Here is a 19,761-nt window from a genome sequence, read left to right on the forward strand (position 1 = left end):
CTCTTCTGTATCAGCCACGCCACAAGGATGTGCTGTTTCTACATGTATTTATGATTTGATTTAAAAGAGAACAGCATCTGGTGGTATGTAGAGACACAGAGGAGACTGCTGACAATGTTATTTTTTATTTATTCACTTACAAAAACTATTCTCGTCGCTTCATAATGTTATGGTTGAACCACTGATGGCACATGGACTAATCTGATGATGCTTTTCATACTTTTCTGGTCCTTGGCAGTGTTATTTACTTGGCAGTCTATGGGACAGTCACAATCCTCCCGGTTTTCATCCAAAATATCTTAAACTGTGTTCCGAAGACGAACTAAGCTTTTATGGGTTTGGAACAACATGTTGGTAAATGATTAATGCCAAAAAAATAATAATTTTGGGGTGGAGTATTCCTTTAAGAATTGTTAATTTTCTGCATGTTTAAGCTCATTGTGTCTGAATTTATCTGCTTAAGATAAAGTTGTACCGAATAGAATTTAAAAAAGGGAAAAAAATGAAATGAAGCACTGAGTATTTCCATGCTTAAAAACCATAACGGCAATGAATGTTACTTGAGTTATTGTCTCTGTGATGCCATCTGATCTTCACACCAGCTTTTTGGCCTCAAAGAAGCTCTTGAGATGTCTCATTTGCCAGATTCCTGTGATGATGAGGATGATGGTCTGAGCGATAGACCACCACAGAACGCGCTGGTTCGTGCTCTCGCTCGTCATACGGAAACGCTCCTCACGGTACTGTGGGGAAGAAACACTGTGAGTGCAGTACATCCCATACAGATGCTGGATGATATAACAGACAACTAGATTGAAGTGTTATTTTAGTAACATTGAAATACTTCTATGAGATCACATTATTTTAGTAATTTTGCCGTTTTTACCATTTTTATTAGTTTCTGTTTAGTAAATGATGTCTTTGTTTTTAGTAACTTATTTCAGATTTTATTTTAGTTCATAAAGTCATATTTACTATATTTCAAGTAACAATCTTTTACTGTCTTAGTTTATATTTTCTATTTACATTTTCATTTTATTTAAAGTTTTAATAATTTTGCTGTGGTTTCTTAGTTTCTGTTTTTTTTATTTCTATAGTTTTTTTCTAAAAAAATTTAGTACATCAGGTAAAGTAAATGTATATTTTATTCTATTTTAAATAACTAAAAAAAATTGTCTTAGTTTATATTTTCCATTTTCATGGTAATATTATTTAAAGTTAGTAATTCTGCTTTTTTTTGTATTAGTTCTATATATATTTTTACTGTAAACAAATACATTTGTATATATCCCCCTATATAGTTTATAGTAATTTTTATTTCAGTTTTAGTTTTAATTATTTTAGTACATCAAGTTAAACTAGATGAAAATAAGAAATGTTACCTTGGGAATTTTTATCTTTTATTTCAAGCATATTCTATTTCAAGTAATGAAATGTTTTTTTATGGTCTTAGTTTTAGTTACGTAGAAACTAGATACAGTACTAATATTGAAAAGAATATAAGTAAAGTGAAACATCCTGAGCAGGTACCTGCTTTCAGCAACTGCACAGATTTATGTTTAAATGCCTTAAGTTGGTGGGTCAGCCGACACCACCTCACTGTACCATAACCGAAAAAAACGTTCCTGCTGCTGAAACTCACCCGCTGGTAGTTCTGCTCTTTCTGGATCTGTTCCACCTGGTCCAGGAGCTGTCGGACCCTCAGCTGCAGCTCGGACAGTTTGTCTTTAGCTGCGATCTCTGGGTAGTTGTTGGTGTGTTCACCAACCTGAATTTCCAAGTGGACTCTCTGTAGAACACGATGATATAAGGTCTCGCGTGTTTATGTTCACTTACAGGCCTACTGTATTATACTGAACTAGATATTGTTTTTTTAACATCATTTAAAATTACAATAAAATAACATCTATAAAATTACTATACTGATATATAAGTAATTTCTAAAACTTAAAAATCTTAAGAAAAAAAAGCCATATTAATAATGTATTTGACTGTTAACCAAACCTTCATTGAACTAAAGCTGAAATAAAATAAAATAGAAAAAAAAAACGACAAATAGAAATATACAAAAACAATTACTAAAAATGTACACTAAAAACTAAAATAGAAACAAAAAAAAATCTATATATATATATATATATATATATATATATATATATATATATATACTGTATATATATATACTGTATATATATATATATATATATATATATATATATATATATATATATGTGTGTTATTATATATAACTAAAATATCACTACATTTGACATATTATCTGATGTAATTTATTACAAAAATGAATGTTTTGGACTACAAATATGAAACATATTGAGTTCTCTACATCTATTTGCACTATCATGGTTTTTAGTCGTACCAGTTTTCCCCCAGCAAACAGCGCCATCTTGGTGGAGTTGGAGTGGAGGCAGATTTGATGCTCTCCTGGTGTGTGGGACGTGAAGGTGAAACGGCCATCCGAGCCGTACTGACGGGACAGGATGATCTGAAAAACAGTTGGTTTTCAAAATGTATTATTGCCAAATATAACCCAATTAACGGATATACTACAAAATACAGGTTCTAGAGAAATAGAAAGTTTGTAGAAAATAGAAAGGCTACCTTGGCATCAGGATCTTTGATTTCCACATGCATGCCTAAACCAGGGGTGGATGGGAGGAAAGAGCCAGCCTGTTTGTCCCACAGCTGTGTTCTGTATCTCCCTAAAGAGACACAAATAAAGCCCAACACTATGTTACAGCATGTGCAACAGTACCATTAAATGAATGGGTTATATATATATATATCAATTTATTAAATTATTGACGAGTGATGTGAGTGAGTGGGTGAGTTTATTAATCCTTTACAAATGTGCTAACATATTTATTAGAATAACATTAATCTGATTATTATTGCAATATTTTAGTACACACCGTCTCCTTTCAACATAACTATTGTTTCTGATCACTGTAAGCAAACGGTAAATGCATGAACTGGTTGCACCTGTATCTCAGGAACCAAAGCAGGATGCTGCACCTGCCACATCCTTGATCGTGCTGATCTACTAAAAGCCCTCCTTTATTTGGAGAGATGGGCACAGATAAGCACATCCATACTTAAATCTGATTTTACATCAGCTGTCTTCATTTTAAGTGTTTTAAATAGGACACACGGTGAACTGCTCTACTGGTAAATGATCCAGATGGATGAATCAACTAGCCGACAAAGCTAACCGATCGCAGAGAGCCGATTTGACAATGGACGTACCTATCACCATGGTTTCGTCGGGTATTTCTTCAATAAAACATTTCTTCTCCGTCTCTCCGATATGGAAATAAAGGGCTTGGCTTGGAGAAAGCCACGCAAATAGAAGCATAAGCCCGGTACAGGACACCACCGCCTTCATCTCCATCCAAATCACCCATCAGTCAATCCAGGGATGCGAATAGATTTCAGAGCTGCTCGATTCTCGCTGACAAAAGGGCCTTTGTTCAGTAAAAGTCCCCTCAAGTTCAATACCAGTGGCATTTCTGGAAGTTTATCTGAGGAAAAACCTTAATTCAATAATTAAAGTGTTTAATTTAATAAACAAGTAATACAAAGAATAACATACCATATTTCAGGAAACATACATCTTGTTTTGTATATGCAATGCTGATTTTCTATGTAAAATAAATAAATCTATTTATACTACTAGTAACTTGTACATTAAAAATGAAGATATATTTGAACTACCATAATCTTAAAACCATAAGATTGCAATATTTTTTTTTAGGCCCGCAACTGGGAAGACTTTTACTTTGGAATGCAGTTATTCCGCGAATCAACCGGAAGCCGTAACTGCGGCGATTACCCACAAGCGCTTGCTATAGTCGAGAAGTTTCTCTGTTGTTTACTGGCTGAACCCAGGAGTTATTTCGCATTTTTCAGTATTTTCATTTCTTTTCTAAATATCTTGTAAAAGAGCTACGATGGCGCAGTATAAAGGAGCGGCGAGTGAAGCGGGGAGAGCGATGCAGCTCATGAAGAAGAGAGAAAGAGAGCGAGAGCAGCTCGAGCAGCTCAAACAGAAGATAGCAGAGGCACGTGAGCCAGAATAATAAACACAACCACAACATACAAACACACTGGCTTTTCAATCCGTTCTGACCACAATCTTGATATAAATAGCTGCAAGTTTCCCTCAAAAGTGTAATGCCATTACAAGATATCCATTATATATGATAGTAACGTTATATACATGGTTTAACCTGTAACACGATTGTTATTGCTCTTGCCCATTCTACACAGCATGAAGTCAATTTTATAATTTATTATGCCACGCGTTATGATGACTTCATCAGTGTAGTATAAGAATTAAGGTAGTATATGTTAAAAAATGACTGGCCCCTCATTACTATAGTAAATATAACTATGGATTCTTGTTTAAAATCGCATGTAAAAAAAAGTGTATGAAGAGTGTGAGTATGCTCAAATTTCTCTAATAAATAAATAAACGCTTTAGTAAAATCACCTGCTTGTAGTTATGTGTTCATATATATATATATATATATATATATATATATATATATATATATATATATATAGTGATCCCAAGTAGTGTACATAGTAATTTATGATAGCAATAAATGATATACCAAAATATTTAAATAGTAATTCATTAAAACCATACAGACACATTTCAAATGTCTATTTGAAGCAAATTTTAAATGATTCAACAATTAAATTTTTTTCTGGGTCTACTGTATGTCAACTGCTGATCTGTAAGCTTTATGTAATGATTTCTGACCATTTTTTTTTATAAAGTATCATTACAGCAATCTTCATATGCAGCCCAAGTCACTCTAAAAAGCTTCTACTTTATGTATTACATCGCCACTAAACAACCTTAACCTTTTCCTTTCCAGGACAATATGGTGAAGTCCAACATTGATAAAAAGTTCTCAGCTCATTATGACGCTGTGGAGCAGGAGCTCAAGTCCAGCACTGTTGGTAAGTGAATATTAGAAATGCAATGACTTACTACGGACCTGCTTCTGTAGTGGGCTTTGTTTCAGTGAGGCTGCTTGTAGTTGATCAGAAAATATTAGACATTGTTGTTATGATTAGAGCTGTCATTTGATGATCGTTACATTGTCTTTAAACTGCAAAATGCTTTAATTTTATTACATTTGGCAACCCTAGTCATAATGCACACCCTTCTGTGGAATAGTTTAATTTAAACCAATAAGCTTGATTTGTAGGGGGAGTTCTTGTAAATTGGGACTCTTTTTGTCCTTGAGATGACTGGGGGGGAAATAGCCAAATGGACCCTATATTAAATCAAGCTGTGAGTGAAGGATGATGTTGTTCTCTGCAGGTCTGGTGACACTGAATGACATGAAAGCAAAGCAGGAAGCTCTGGTCAAAGAACGAGAGAAACAGCTTGCCAAGAAGGAGCAGTCAAAAGAGCTACAGCTGTAAGCTTTGGTTTTTGCTAAAATGGTCTTTGCTAATTTATTGATATATAGAGTTAAGCATGTTAAGGTTTAGCACTTAGTAAAGCCTGTGCAATATTGTCACTGTGAGAATCTACAAAATGTAATGAAGTCAGAGGTTGTTATCAGATTTCTCTGTGTTCAGCCATCTTGCCTGTGTTTTCCTTTAGCCATGTCTCAGTTTGTTTTAGCTCAGTCCTCTGCTGGTCTTTATAAACTGTATATAATTCTCAGCCTCAGCCCTGTCCAGATAAATATTATGTCAGGTCAGATTAAATAATTTAACTGCCTTTTAAGATTAAGACTAGATTGTTGAATATTCTTGCATGAAATCTTGCCTGCATCCTGCTTTTTTGTTTCTTTTTCCTTTAAAATCTGTATAAAGTTTAATCTTATACCTTCATATTTGGTCTGTTCTTGTAGGAAGCTTGAGAAACAGAAGGAGAAGAAAAGAAAGGAAGAGCAGAAAAGGAAGATTGCCAGTTTATCCTTCAATCCAGATGAAGGAGAGGAAGAAGAGGAGGAGGAAGAGGAGGAGGAGGAGGAAGAGGAAACTGAGGAGGAGATTTGTATGACATTTTACTTTGTCGTTTTCCACGGAAGTGGAACAGCTGTCTGCAAAACTGTTAAACTTTCTTATAAATATTTCAATAAGTGCAGACATCCATGGTCCCATGATGGCAGAATCAACACATATGAAGTGATTTCTTGATTGTATATTTTTATACACTAATAACTTTTTGAATGTCGTACCCTTGTGTTTAACAGGCATACCTGGAAAGAAGAAAAAACTAGGGAAGAACCCAGATGTTGACACCAGTTTCCTGCCAGACAGGGACAGAGAGGTAAATATCCTGCTCTTGAGAAATATCCTGTTTACACATGTATACATAGTTTATATTCAACAAATAGATTTGAATAAACTGTCTAAAATAATTGCATTTACTCTCCACATCAAAGAGTGTGGAGGGATTGTCCTGAAGACCTCTTATTAAGGATCTGAATGCAGTTATACAAGACTGTTGGTTTAACATGGCTATACATCAAATAAAAGTATGCCGTTTTTGCAGAGACGTTGCTCAGGTGTAAGAACACATTCAGACGTGTATCAATGTTAATAGCCACAATAAATATAGTTTTGCTGGTATGATTGTTTGGTTGCATACTTTGGCTCATTTCCAGTCAGTTTAAATTGAGTTGTAGTGAATATCAAGATCCTTAGGTCTGACAGATTACCTGTAATCTGTCAAGAAGCTTTTGTCTGCATTTTTACTGTTGGTATAAGACCTATGTATATCGTTTATGGGTCATTGAGTCTAATAAAGAGCTTATACCCACAGCTTTGAATTGTTTTCAAAAGTTAAACATACACTGAATATAAAAACAAAAAAGTGATTTGATGTTCTTGACAGTAATGATCACACTATGTATGTGTGTATGTATTGTTTATTTTGTAATAATCACATCATGCCACAGATGCTGCCAATTGGAGTTTTTTTCCTCGTTAAAGAGATTCTAAGAGTTTTTAGTTTTAAATCCCCCACGAGTTTTGGTGCTTGCAGTCCATGACTATATACTCGTGAAATCCAAAAAATTGGCAACGGTTGTATTTAGTAGTTATAAGCATTTGAAAAATACAGTTGATTTTTGGGGAAAACATACCAAAAAGTTTGTAAGATGTTTTGTGTGTGTGTAAAATGTGTGTTTCAGGAAGAAGAAAACCGTTTAAGAGAGGAACTCCGGCAGGAGTGGGAAAGAAAACAGGAGAAGATCAAAAGTAAGATATGCAGATCACAAAGTGGCATTATGGATATTATCTTTTGTTTGATATCACTGAACCTGGCCAAGGGTGCAACTGAATCTATAGACTTATTCCTAATTTAATTGAATTTTGACTTGACTAGTTCCTCATGCAACCACCAGCCAAAAGAAGCATACTATAAACCTGTCCTTTGGCTCTTTTTAGGTGAAGAAATTGAAATCACTTTCAGCTACTGGGATGGCTCAGGGCATCGAAAAACTGTCAAGGTAAATGCAGGTTATCAAATGTTCTAACTACATGCCACACCCAAAATGTTTTACATTGTTGTTTACTATGTTGCGTGTGCCTTTTGGACAAACATGTTCTAATGCATGTTCTGTGTCAACATTTAATACACATTTTTGTGTGCGTTTTTGTAGATGAAGAAAGGCAACACAATTCAACAGTTTCTCCAAAGAGCCCTGGAAGTTTTGCGTAAAGACTTCAGTGAGCTGAGGTAAACACGTTCATTTCCCCCTGCTATTAAAACACTTTATTAGTTTTAATACACAAAATCGCCTTTCTGTAAACACACTAAAGAGGGACAGGCTCCAGTTAAAATGTAGTGTAACTCACACTGAGTAAATATTGAATGTGTGCTCGGTCAACTTTGGTTTCCTTGAATTTCGCATGCAGAAAGCACGTCATATTTAATTTTCAAGTGTGCTGTTCGTGTCATAATTGGTGTTGAATGAAAACTCTAGACAAAATCCAGACACTCTTCGAGCAATGAATGCTTCTTATGTCATACATGCATGTTTTACCACCTTTAGATTTGAACTATGAGCAAATATCAGTCTTTTTTGTGTCCTTCAGGTCAGCAGGAGTGGAGCATCTAATGTACATTAAAGAGGATTTGATAATTCCACATGTGAGTAAAGTTTCCACCACAAAAAGTGCTTCAGTGTTTATACTTCTAAATCTTCTCTTATGTAAGACCAATTGAGACACTCCTAAATCATTGGAAGATACGTCATTGTTTACAATACGGAGCACTTGTGCATCACATTGTCAGAATGTCAGAATTTGTGACAAGCACAATTACACATTTTTTTACGACGCAACCTTCTCTACAGCGTTTTAAGAGCATTTTAGTGTTTAACTGATCACATAGACAAGCGGTAGTAAATCACAGATTATTGTTTATAGAAAACTGCTCTCATTGACTAAAATGCTTTTCTTCCAGCATCACAGTTTCTATGATTTCATTGTGACAAAAGCAAGAGGCAAAAGTGGTAAGTTCCCACTTTATCCTCCACATTATGTTTGACACGCTCCCATGTGGCTTTTGTTTTTTACACGTCTCTGTTCTGATGTTTTTAGGATAACAGTTATTAAATGTAATATAAGCCTGCTACTTTTTGTGTTGTATCTCTGTTTATGGCACTGAAATGAGGCTTTCCTGGTTCTCCTTAGGGCCCCTTTTCAATTTTGATGTGCATGATGATATTCGGCTGGTGAACGATGCCACAGTTGAGAAGGATGAGGTAAGGTGATTTCTGACTATCAGCATCATGTCTGATGCACATTTTGGACAAGAACCACCCAAATTGACAGGAAGAGACCTACTTCTTTTTTTTTATGTGATGTTTTTAGGGCATTTGAATGTGAAATTGGATCGAATTCTTGTAGAAAATCAGCATTCGTGCACCAGTATATGTTGAACAACTCGAGTCTTTCAAAGATTTGATGCCACAAACCTTGGACAGTCATCGACACGACATGTTTCAGCCTGAGGACTCAAACACAATGTTTCTTGGCTTATTTTTCAAAGCTCTTTGTTTCTTCGTTTGTCTAGTCTCATGCGGGAAAAGTGGTGCTGAGGAGCTGGTATGAAAAAAACAAACACATCTTCCCTGCCAGCCGCTGGGAGCCTTACGATCCTGAAAAAAAATGGGACAAATACACTGTGAGTATGAATACAAGTCTCCAAAGTTTTCTGCAGCTTTTTGTTCAGTAGCAGAACCGAATGAAAGAAGCTTTGTTAAATTGACGTACATGATTGTGACATGGTCTGACACGGTCCTAACCAAAACCAAACACTGATGTGTTCCAGGACTAGCTAAAAAGGTTTTTGATTGATGAACAAAAGATGTCGGCAGAGTAAAAATAAATCATGGCAATGGTCTTCTGGGGTAAAAAAAATTCATTGGTTGGATTCATAATGTGTTTACTTACAATTTTGCATTGCTTTACAGATTCGGTGAGATGTCACATCTACAAGATTTGCAGAGTTCCTGAACCATCTTTCTGTGTTGTTGGTTTTATAAACATCTGGCAGTGAAATACTTGATCTTGCCTAGCATTTTTGAGTATCTATAAATGTTTGGACTCACATTTTTGTTGTATGAAGATAAGTCCTAAACCAGGCCGATTCTGAACATTCTGTCAGAACTAACCTGACCACGTTCTCCTTCTTGATTGTAAATAACATCATGAGTGTTAGTCTCAGTTAGAGTGTCATTTCTTGAATCCTAATTAAAAATTCCTCATTTATGTACCTTTGCAAGGTTTCCTGTTGACTCATTTCATAATTGCTCAATCGCAAATTCCATCGCTTTTTGAAGATTGTTTTTGTTCACGTACTGAAAGATTAGCAGTTTCCTGGAATAAAACAAAGGCTTTTGTAAATCAAACGTGTGGTTACACACCCACATCTAACAATCAATCTTTTATGGTGCGTTTTGTGCAATCGCTGTTTAGGGAATGCCAATCTTATTTAAACAGATGCAGAATGTTTTTTTTTGTCCATTTGCTGCCGAAAAAAGTGGAGTTATTATGGGAATTATTCCAATTGCACTGTCAAGTTTAGAGCCAAAAAAGCAGTATCAAAACAGTCAATCAGTTTAAGCATACCTGGTGGCACAGTTGATGGATTTTTTACAGCCTCTGCAGCTGTACTATTTTCCCCCAGGCCACCACTCCCTCAGCTGCAGTTGTTTTCACTCCCAACCCTTTGCCTACGTCCTCCCCCACCATTCCACCCCTTCCGCTTTTACTCAACTGATCTTTAGTTCTTCATGAGACCTCAGACGGCTTATCTGCTTCGAGGACACAGCTACGGTGGGGATCGAAGACAGTTTTCAGGGTTCTTCAGACAGGTGAAGGGAGCGGGATGTTGCCACCCACACTGACCCTGGATCTGCTCCTGGTGGTCAGTTTGTTCCTCGGTGCCTATGGTGAACAAATGTCTTACAGACCTCAGAACTGCACGATTGAATGCATCCGACGGGTAAGACTTAATATTTTGACTTCCAGCTTACTGTATCGACATGTAAGGAATATTTGGTGCTGTTTTTATCATTTCCGCAAAGCATTAATGTAAGCTTCACAAGGCAATATCACAAAATATAAAACAATTCCATGAAAATATTATCAAAAAGAAAATATAATTCACCCTTTTTCATACTTAAAAAAAGGACTTGTAATTGTAAATCAACAATCTTTGCCACTGTACTTCAAACCTTAAAGGATTTACACAATTTTTTGTCTTTTAAAAATTAATAAAATTTAGTATGTACATGTTTTTGTTTATACATTTTACATAAGTGCAGTTTTTTTTACATACAAAAGAAGAAATATGTATTTGTGTGTCTGTGTGTGTGTGTTTGTATAATTTACTGTTTGTGCATATAAATATATTGTATAGTACTTGTCACACTTTTTCCTTTTCACTGAGCAAATTACACTTTCATTCCTAACAGTCATTCTCCCAGATTAAAAGCATTTGAGCTCATTTCATAATCTTTATCTGTGTCTGTAGCTTTCCTTTTACTCTTTGGTCATGCTTTTTGAAGATTTGAAGATAGCCTGTCTTCTGTACCTTGTTTTTCTGGTTTCTTCGGATCATGAAGATCATGTTAGGGTTTTTTTTACTAGTATCTTTCAGCCTTATTTAGTTTGGGGATTATAGCATGAATCATAGTATTTGTATGTTTAAACACTTACCTGTACAAAGATGTACAGCAAAGTCCACTCTGGCTTTTAAATTGCTATTACATTATCAGCATTACGATTTAAGAGAAACGTTGCAAGCAAGAAATCTGGCCTTTTGTACAAAGCAGTTCACAAGGTCATGTCACACATTTGCTAATGTCATTAGTGACCTAAAAATGGTGCAGTATATACACAGTACTGTGCAAAAGACTTAAAGCGTCTTGGAGACGTTTCTCACAGTTCTTCTGGATTGAGTCTGTCTCAGTTTGTTCTGTTTCTTCATGTTATTCCAGACAGACTGATGATGATCAGATCAGATCTCTGTGCGGAGCACTGGCTGCTCTCAGACTCCTTGTGCAAACAAAAATATGAATGGATTATTACAATTAATGGCAAAATTAATGTTTGGAAATGTAAACTGATATTTACTACTGACACACTAGAGAAAAAGATGATTATGATTAAAATGATTAAAACCATTTTTTGTTGGTGAAAATACTAATGGTCTAAGACTTTTGCACCATACTGTGAGTATGCATGTGTATATTATATATATATATATATATATATATATATATATATATATATATACTGAACAAAATTATAAATGCAACACTTTTGTTTTTGCCCCCATTTTTCATGAGCTGAACCTAAAGATCTAAGACTTTTTCTACAAAAGGCCTATTTCTCTCGAATATTGTTCACAAATCTGTCTAAATCTGTGTTAGTGAGCACTTCTCCTTTGCCGAGATAATTCATCCACCTCACAGGTGTGGCATATCAAGATACTGATTTGACAGCATGATTATTGCACAGGTAGGCTGGCCACAATAAAAGGCCACTCTAAAATTTACCGTTTTATCACACCGCACTATTCCAGAGACTGCAATTGGCATGCTGACTGCAGGAATTTCCACCAGAGCTGTTGCCCATGAATTGAATGTTAATTTCTCTACCATAAGCCGTCTCTCTACCATAAGGCATTTCAGAGAATTTGGCAGTCCAGGACCTCCACATCCAGCATCTTCTACTCCAAGATCATCTCTGACCTGCCAACCCGGACAGCTGCTGCAACAATCGGTTTGCATAACCAAAGAATTTCTGCACAAACTGTCAGAAACTGTCTCAGGGAAGCTCATCTGCATGTTCGTCATCCTCATTGGGGTCTCGACCTGACTGCAGTTCGTCATCGTAACCGACTTGAGTGGGCAAATGCTCACATTAGATGGTTGCTGGAACTTTAGAGAGGTGTTCTCTTCACGGATGAATACCGGTTTTCACTGTACAGGGCAGATGGCCGAAAGTGTGTATGCCGTCGTGTCGGTGAGCGGTTTGCTGATGTCAATGTTGTGGATCAAGAGGCACATGGTGGTGGTGGGGTTATGGTATAGGCAGGCATATGTTATGGACAATGAACAATGATAATGCACGGCCCCATATTGCAAGGATCTGTACACAATTCCCGGAAGCTGAAAACATCCCAGTTCCTTCATGGCCAGCATTCTCGCTGGACATGTCACCCATTGAGCATGTTTGGGATGCTCTGGATCGGCGTAGAGTGTTTTCCAGTTCCTGCAAATATCCAGCAACTTCACACAGCCATTAAAGAGGAGTGGACCAACATTCCACAGGCTACAATCAACAACCTGATCAACTCTATGCGAAGGAGATGTGTTGCATTGTGTGAGGCAAATGGTGGTCACACCAGATACTGACTGGTTTTCAGACCCCCGTGGAGCCCCCAATACAGTAAAGCTGCACATTTTAGAGTGGCCTTTTATTGTGGCCAACCTAAGGCACAACTGTGCAATAATCATGCTGTCTAATCAGTATCTTGATATGCCACACCTGTGAGGTGGATCGTGGATGAATTATCTCGGCAAAGTAGAAGTGCTCACTAACACAGATTTAGACAGATTTGTGAACAATATTTGAGAGAAATAGGCCTTTTGTGTACATAGAAAAAGTCTTCGATCTTTGAGTTCAGCTCATGAAAAATGGGGGCAAAAACAGCAGTGCTGCGTTTATAATTTCGTTCAGTGTATGTATATATATGTTAATGTATATATGTGTGTGTGTGTGTGCTGTTAAATATAAAAAATAATTGTAATATTTTTCCTATTGTGCTGCCGTTTTCTTTTTTTTCTTTTCTAAGTGGACAATGTGTATTTTCAGGGAGATCCAAGATGTGAATACTGCAGAATCTCAGCAGACAATGTACAGATATCTCCCAGCATTCCCTCCTACAGCCCTTTTGGAAGTAAGTGATTATTATTAATTTAATAGAGTATTACTGAAATGTATGTATACTTTTGAATTTCCAAACCAATCGATGTAAGGATTTTTTAACTTTCATGATTATTTAAAACAGCCAGTAAAGAAATTGTTTATATACAACAATGCTGTAGATAAACTGGCACTGAATATGGACAAACTTTGTCAATGATCAGTTTGTAAAACTATTTAAACAGCTGCTGATAGGTTTAAAGTTTAAAAAATGTTCAGGGCAACAGGTTCCAGGATATATAGCTATGACATTAACATTTTAGTTTTACAGCTTTACGTTGAATTTGATTCAGCTGTTGAGGTTAATTTTGAGATTTAAGCCAAGAAATAAACAGTTGTTTTTCAGTCAGTCAGGTTTTTTTTTTTTTAATCAGTCAAAAATGGACCATACAAACTGGCATTAATTTACTTTGCTAGCATTTTGTGCCCAGAAGAATTACATACACTGCATCACTAAATGATAACATTTGGAGAAACGTGTTTACATTTTCTTTCCCATGCAGCAATCAGTGTTGAAATATACCAAAAGGGTGACTTATATATGGCCATTCATTTAGGATTGTTTGTGACTGCACACACGTGTGGTCTAAAAACGAAGCAGTCTTACACAGGTTACGTGATGTAGAATCGTTACTCTCTGGACTTGTACCTCCAGTTGTTCCGATAATTTCACTAAATAAAACAAGCTGTTGTCCAGTATAATCATTTGCAGCAGTTCTGGGAATCACTCTCATATCTAGATTTTCTTGAGCCAAGCTATGCTTTGTATGATTGTTCTTTTCAGCTGCTTTCCAAAAACAGCAAATTATAATTTACTGTATTATGTTCGTTGAAAAGTCTGCGCGATGTTTTTGACTGTTTTTAATTATGACATCATCATCTCAAAGTCTTCTAGTTTTCAACATTCTACCTCAAGTTAAGCTGTACTTAATTACATGTGGCTTTGAAATTGTTGTATTTGTGTTACAAGCAATCTACAATATTCCAAGTAGTGTTGTAAAAGCCATGTAAAATAACATCATTTAATTTAACCTTATAATTGATATTTACACTTTACAGTTTTTCCCCAAACCATATAAATGTACAAGGGATTTCACTAGTGTGAAAATAAATTACTTAACAGTGCATTTAGTAACTCCTCTCATTGGCCAGGTTGTGTGCCTTGGCCTTGTCACTCTTTTCTAGGTCAAGAAACCCCAGATGTTTGCCAACATTATGTTCATGCACCACACAATATTCAGATTGAATTTGAAGCCAGTGAAGAACCAACATATGATGCAATTACTGTGTCATGGAACCCGAGCCAATACGGTAATAAAGACACAAAACATCTGCCTGCCTGTCTGTCTGTCAATCATTCTGTCTTTTTGTCTGTCTATCTATCATTCTGTCATTACATTAATCAAAATAAATCAGTTACAGAAACTCAATCATAACAGGACATAGTGGTATTATTGGAAATTAACAAGCAGGCATAAAAGCACACAACAAATTGCTCCTCAAACAACGTGACAAAATAACTCCGGGTGTGTGTGTTCAGTACTCACTTCTGTGTGTGTTTAATTGGGTGGTTTAAATGCAGAACACAAATTCTGAGATTTGGTTCCCATAATTGGCCACACTTCACTTTAACTGCCAAAAAGGTGGTTGCAGAATGAATCGGTGAATGCCAGATCCTACCCTCGGACATGAAGCCTTTAATCATCTAATATATAAAAGAAATGGAGAAATCCTGTGGTTGGAAAAGACGCATCTACCCTCTTAAATCAAGGCTTTTTTACACTGACTCATGCGCATTTATTAAAGAATGAAGAAGCACCGAAAGCTCAATTCTATAGCTTTTCTATAAAACATTTACTTTTGGTCTGTCCAATTGTCCAATTTTATCAGGACTCACTTCTAAGGACTCAGGAAAAACTTGTAGTTTTCATCCATTTGAATAATCTTTTATAGATTTGAACTTTATCTTGGCTTTTTGTCTTTTGATAAAATGTTAGTTTTTCTTATATTGTATTTATGACATGTTCTTGAATGTTTAATTTGTATCTGCCATGTAATAGCTGATTAATAGACAATAAATCTAAATACCACCAACTATCATGCTGTCCATCTATCATTCTATCTATCTCTCCGTCTTATTATCTGATTGATATACACAGGTATTGAGTTCCTACGTGGATTTCAAGTAACCCTCCAGGCTCTTGGTGGATCTCAGATCTTATGTCAGCTCTTTCTCCTGGGTTCCAATCTGTCACTCACACCTGCACATGCCCAGAGAGTAAGTAAAAAAAAATTAAAAACTCTACAAATTAGGTAGCTTCTATTATTCCTCTTCAAACTTGTGTAATGTTTCTCTAATTTAATTTTTTTATTCATGATTTTCTGAAACATGGATCTAGGCTGGGGGTGCTTTAAATTTGTATAATTTTTGCATATGCCCAATGTCCAATTACTGAAGTCTGAAGTCATATTTCCACAGGTGTATCACTCAGATCCCTTCACGCATCTGTCTTTGGATAGCGAGTATGCTGTTACTGTCATGGCACTGCCCGTTCCCGAGCGATGGGACCAGTTCTATCAGAGGAAACAGTTTTTCACACGCAGTAAGTTAAATAACAAACCCTGGAATGAGATTTATAGCTATTAACAATGTTGACAACCTGCCACTGCATGTTTAGGGAATCAATTATCAAATTCTTGAGTTGTAATAAAACTGTCAAATTCTTCTTGTGGGTGTTCAGCATGTCCTGAAAAAAATGGTCTCGAAGAGTGCAAGAAAGGTCAGTGTCATCTCCCAGTTTTTTTGTTCTTGGCACCAGATGTGTGCATTCATGTATGTTCTATCAATCATTATAGACTGGTATCCCAGATACGTTGAGGTCCACGAGGAGAACCACCAAGTTTATGTGACCTTTAACCTTGCACCTGAAAACTTCAAAGTCCGTCAGTATTTTTCATCATGTTTCGGAGGCGGCCTGCGGAATTACACAATCATTAAACCAGTAGGTTTGGTTAACAATAAATACGTTTGTACAATATCTGTAATGCATTGTTATTTGCTGAAGTGTAATATGAATGTATAATTAAAATGAATGCTTACGTTAATTATTAAATCATGTTCTACTAGGATTTCAGTCTCAATAAGACACATCACACATACCGACTGCAGAATCTCCAAGCGGGTACAAACTACACCTGCGAGGTGAGTTTACTCTGTTATTAAATCGTAAGTTATGTCATTTCATCTCTCTTTCAGACGAACAGAAAACTCTGTGGCAATTGGCTTCTGCAAATAAGTAGCTGTGCAGTTTCTGCTTTCAGTTTCTAAATATACAACTTCCAGGTTTTTTTTTTTTTTACAACAGCAATTTAAGACTTTTTTTATTTCGTGTTGAGTAGTTTCTGTACTTTTTCTCTCCAGATTGCTGCCGATGTTGTGGATGCAGTCAGGAAAACATTCATTGTTGTAGTAAAACATCGTTCTGAAGGTATGTTGAGCCAGCAATAAAAAAAATCATGCATTTACACTCAAAAATAAAGGTGCTTCATGATGCCATAGAAGAACATTTTTGTCTTAATGGTTTCATAAAGAACTGTTTAACATCTGAAGAACATTTACATTTGAGTAAAGGTTCTCTGTGGTGAAAGGTTCTTCAGATTATAAAAAGGTAAGAAAGAGATGGTTCTTTAAAGAACCTTTAAATGAATGGTTCTTTGTAAAACCAAAAATGGTTCTTCTATGGCATCGCTGCGAACAACCTTTTAAGCACCTTTATTTTTAAGAGTGTAGTGTAAACCGATAAAGGCATGTTCAATGACAAAGAGGAAAAAAATCTCTTACATACCCTGCATTCAGCAAGTACAATATCTGCTTGTGGAGAAACATGTCAGGCAGCTTTTGAAGAGACAACACCCACTGAAACTGGTACTTCATCGTTTTGGTATTTTTCCCCTCTCACAATCAGAGCTGCCAACTTCACGTTTCACAGAGAGCTCTTCACTAATGGTGCTCTTGTCCGTGGGAATCCTGCTTGCTGCTGTCGCACTGCTCGCCTTCATTGTCGTCTACAAGAACAGACTCAGAAAGAAAATGGTCCAGACCAAAATGAGACCAGGTGTGAGTTTTATAATTGTACATCAATACTGGTCATTGCCAAAACTGTCAAGCAACAGTTCTTTAGGACTTTGTTTTCTACCCTTTATTGAAGATTTTGGTTCACACTTTATTTTAAGGTCCAATTCTCGCTATTAACAAACCATTAACTATGATTTGCTTATTAACAGTTAGAAGAGGACGTTGTTAAATTAAGTTTAGGTATTGGGTAGGAAAAGGGATGCAGAATATGCTTTATAAGTACTAATAAACAGCCAGTTTGTTAATAATAGGCATGCTACTAATTAACAGCTAGTTAATACTGAGGATTGGTCCCTATACTGAAGTGTTTCCAGATTTTGTTTTCAAAGCAGGGCTATAAATGTTTATGAGATGTTTTTTCCACTATAATGTCCATGTTGTTATTTCTGTTTGTCAGAGATCATTGAACAGTACTATGACAAGAAACTGGATGAAGGTCAGTGTGTTTTGCTGGACAGAACCACCTGTCCCCCTCGCCTCCTGATTTGCTACTCAAGTAATGATGGTCCTGCCCACGTCAGAGTCGTGCTCCAACTGGCTGCTTTTTTGCAAAAGCACATGGGCACCCAAGTACGTGCATCAAGATTAAATCAGATGAAACGCACCGTTACTTATTTTAAGGTTATGAAATGCTAAATTACATTTGTTTATAGACATTATAGGCAATACTTTGAATAAATGAGACAATTTATATTGTACCTTTTTTTTGAGAACGAATTGATGAATAAATATTATTAGTTTTGTACTTTTAAATAATATTGTTGCTGTTTTGTTTTGTAAAAAATGCAAACTTTTTTTTAAATAAATGTTTTAATAAAAAAATGTCTTTGTGAGAGGGAATACACTATGGGATTACAATATTATTTACAGTATTACAATTCATTTTTGTTGTTTTGTCTATCAGCAATTAAAAAAAGTTTTACAAATAATAGAAATAAATCAAATTTACACATTAAAACATTTTATTAATGGAATCCATTAAAAATGGTGTCTATGCAAGGTTATTTGTTAATTCTTTTTTCTGTTTAGGTACATTTGGACTTGTGGGAGGCCTCGAGTATTATGGAGGAGGGCAGTATGGGGTGGCATTGCAGGAGATTGCATGAGTGTGACTTTGTGTTGGTCATCTGCTCACAAGGTCTCCTTCAGAATCAGAAGCAGCAGTCTGAGGATGAGGAACCGTTAGAGAACACTGCTTTGGCAATGGTTTCCATGATCGGAGAGGAGCTGTGCCGTGCCAAAGCGTTAGGTCGAGACCTCTTCAAATACATGGTGGCCATTTTTGAGTACTCACAAGTCTCTCATATCCCCGCTGCACTTGGTCTTGCTTCAAGATACTCCTTGACTAAAGACCTACCCTTGCTCTTCTCTCATCTTCACGGAGTGGCTTTGCAGAAGCCCGGAGTTTACCTACAGGTGGAGAACATTTCAGAAAGTGGGTACTGTAAACTCCCAGCTGGGGCTGCACTACAGCTGGCCATCCAGGAGGCCACGGCACAGTTCTCAGAGGAGCCGACTGAAGAGGAACATGTAGGAATTCCAATCATTTCATAAGGACTTCAAAAACTGAATCAATTAATTGACTCACTTCATCATTCTAACGAAACAGTCCCTTTACTGATGGATTCCACCAGGACTTCCTTGGTAGTCGCTACTACTAATCTAATGTTTCTGATTTACATCTTTCACAGAGTGTCAGTGGAGAAGTGTTTTGTATGGAGTTGTAGCTCCGTTGCATCTTGGGTGACTTTAGGTTATTGTGAAAAACATAAGAGGGATGTTGAAGTATACTGAGTTTATCGAATGCTGTGAACAATTTTTTTATTTTTCATATAAATCTGTATTTATTTTGTCTTATTTTTGTTCTGTTGCTTATGTTCATGCATGTTAAACATCAAGTTACAGTGAATATTCCTAGTAATTGCATGCACTTCCACTACAAATTATAGTCTTTCTTCTACATATTGAAAGAGGACACTTTTGATGTATTGCTGTGAATGACTTTAAATTCTGTAGTTTGCTGACCTGAAGTCTTATTTTTATTACATTTATTATATTGTATGTAAGGTCAGTTTCTCACAAGTTTGTTTTGCAACAATCTGTGCAACACGAAGGGAAATAACTACATT

The 19,761-nt window shown here is 36.1% G+C and overlaps 3 protein-coding genes across 3 annotated transcripts; 2 read left to right on the forward strand and 1 right to left on the reverse strand.

The window, feature by feature from the left end:
• Positions 1–544: 544 nt before the first annotated feature.
• Positions 545–3,460, reverse strand: tmed4 (transmembrane p24 trafficking protein 4). Its single transcript, XM_059528219.1, has 5 exons — positions 3,265–3,460; positions 2,620–2,720; positions 2,378–2,503; positions 1,643–1,789; positions 545–743 (listed from the first exon to the last, which is right to left on the reverse strand). Exons 1-5 carry the CDS (start codon positions 3,407–3,409, stop codon positions 594–596), a joined length of 669 nt encoding a protein of 222 aa, XP_059384202.1. The 5' UTR covers positions 3,410–3,460; the 3' UTR covers positions 545–593.
• Positions 3,461–3,831: 371 nt separating this feature from the next.
• On the forward strand, positions 3,832–9,728 carry fam50a (family with sequence similarity 50 member A). The gene is made up of 13 exons (XM_059528218.1): positions 3,832–4,079; positions 4,905–4,989; positions 5,357–5,456; positions 5,898–6,043; positions 6,243–6,319; positions 7,185–7,251; positions 7,441–7,502; positions 7,656–7,732; positions 8,092–8,146; positions 8,462–8,510; positions 8,692–8,762; positions 9,074–9,184; positions 9,474–9,728. The coding sequence occupies exons 1-13, from the start codon at positions 3,969–3,971 to the stop codon at positions 9,480–9,482; spliced, it is 1,020 nt and encodes a 339-aa protein (XP_059384201.1). The 5' UTR covers positions 3,832–3,968; the 3' UTR covers positions 9,483–9,728.
• A 12-nt stretch (positions 9,729–9,740) lies between these two features.
• LOC132118396 (interleukin-17 receptor D-like) lies at positions 9,741–19,316 on the forward strand. The gene is made up of 12 exons (XM_059528217.1): positions 9,741–10,507; positions 13,387–13,471; positions 14,650–14,808; positions 15,657–15,775; positions 15,977–16,100; positions 16,239–16,277; positions 16,354–16,499; positions 16,625–16,699; positions 16,919–16,985; positions 17,463–17,612; positions 18,030–18,202; positions 18,662–19,316. Exons 1-12 carry the CDS (start codon positions 10,391–10,393, stop codon positions 19,184–19,186), a joined length of 1,779 nt encoding a protein of 592 aa, XP_059384200.1. The 5' UTR covers positions 9,741–10,390; the 3' UTR covers positions 19,187–19,316.
• The last annotated feature ends 445 nt before the right edge of the window (positions 19,317–19,761 follow it).

The sequence above is a fragment of the Carassius carassius genome, chromosome 37, assembly GCF_963082965.1.
Source record: "Carassius carassius chromosome 37, fCarCar2.1, whole genome shotgun sequence".
Taxonomy (NCBI): domain Eukaryota; kingdom Metazoa; phylum Chordata; class Actinopteri; order Cypriniformes; family Cyprinidae; genus Carassius; species Carassius carassius.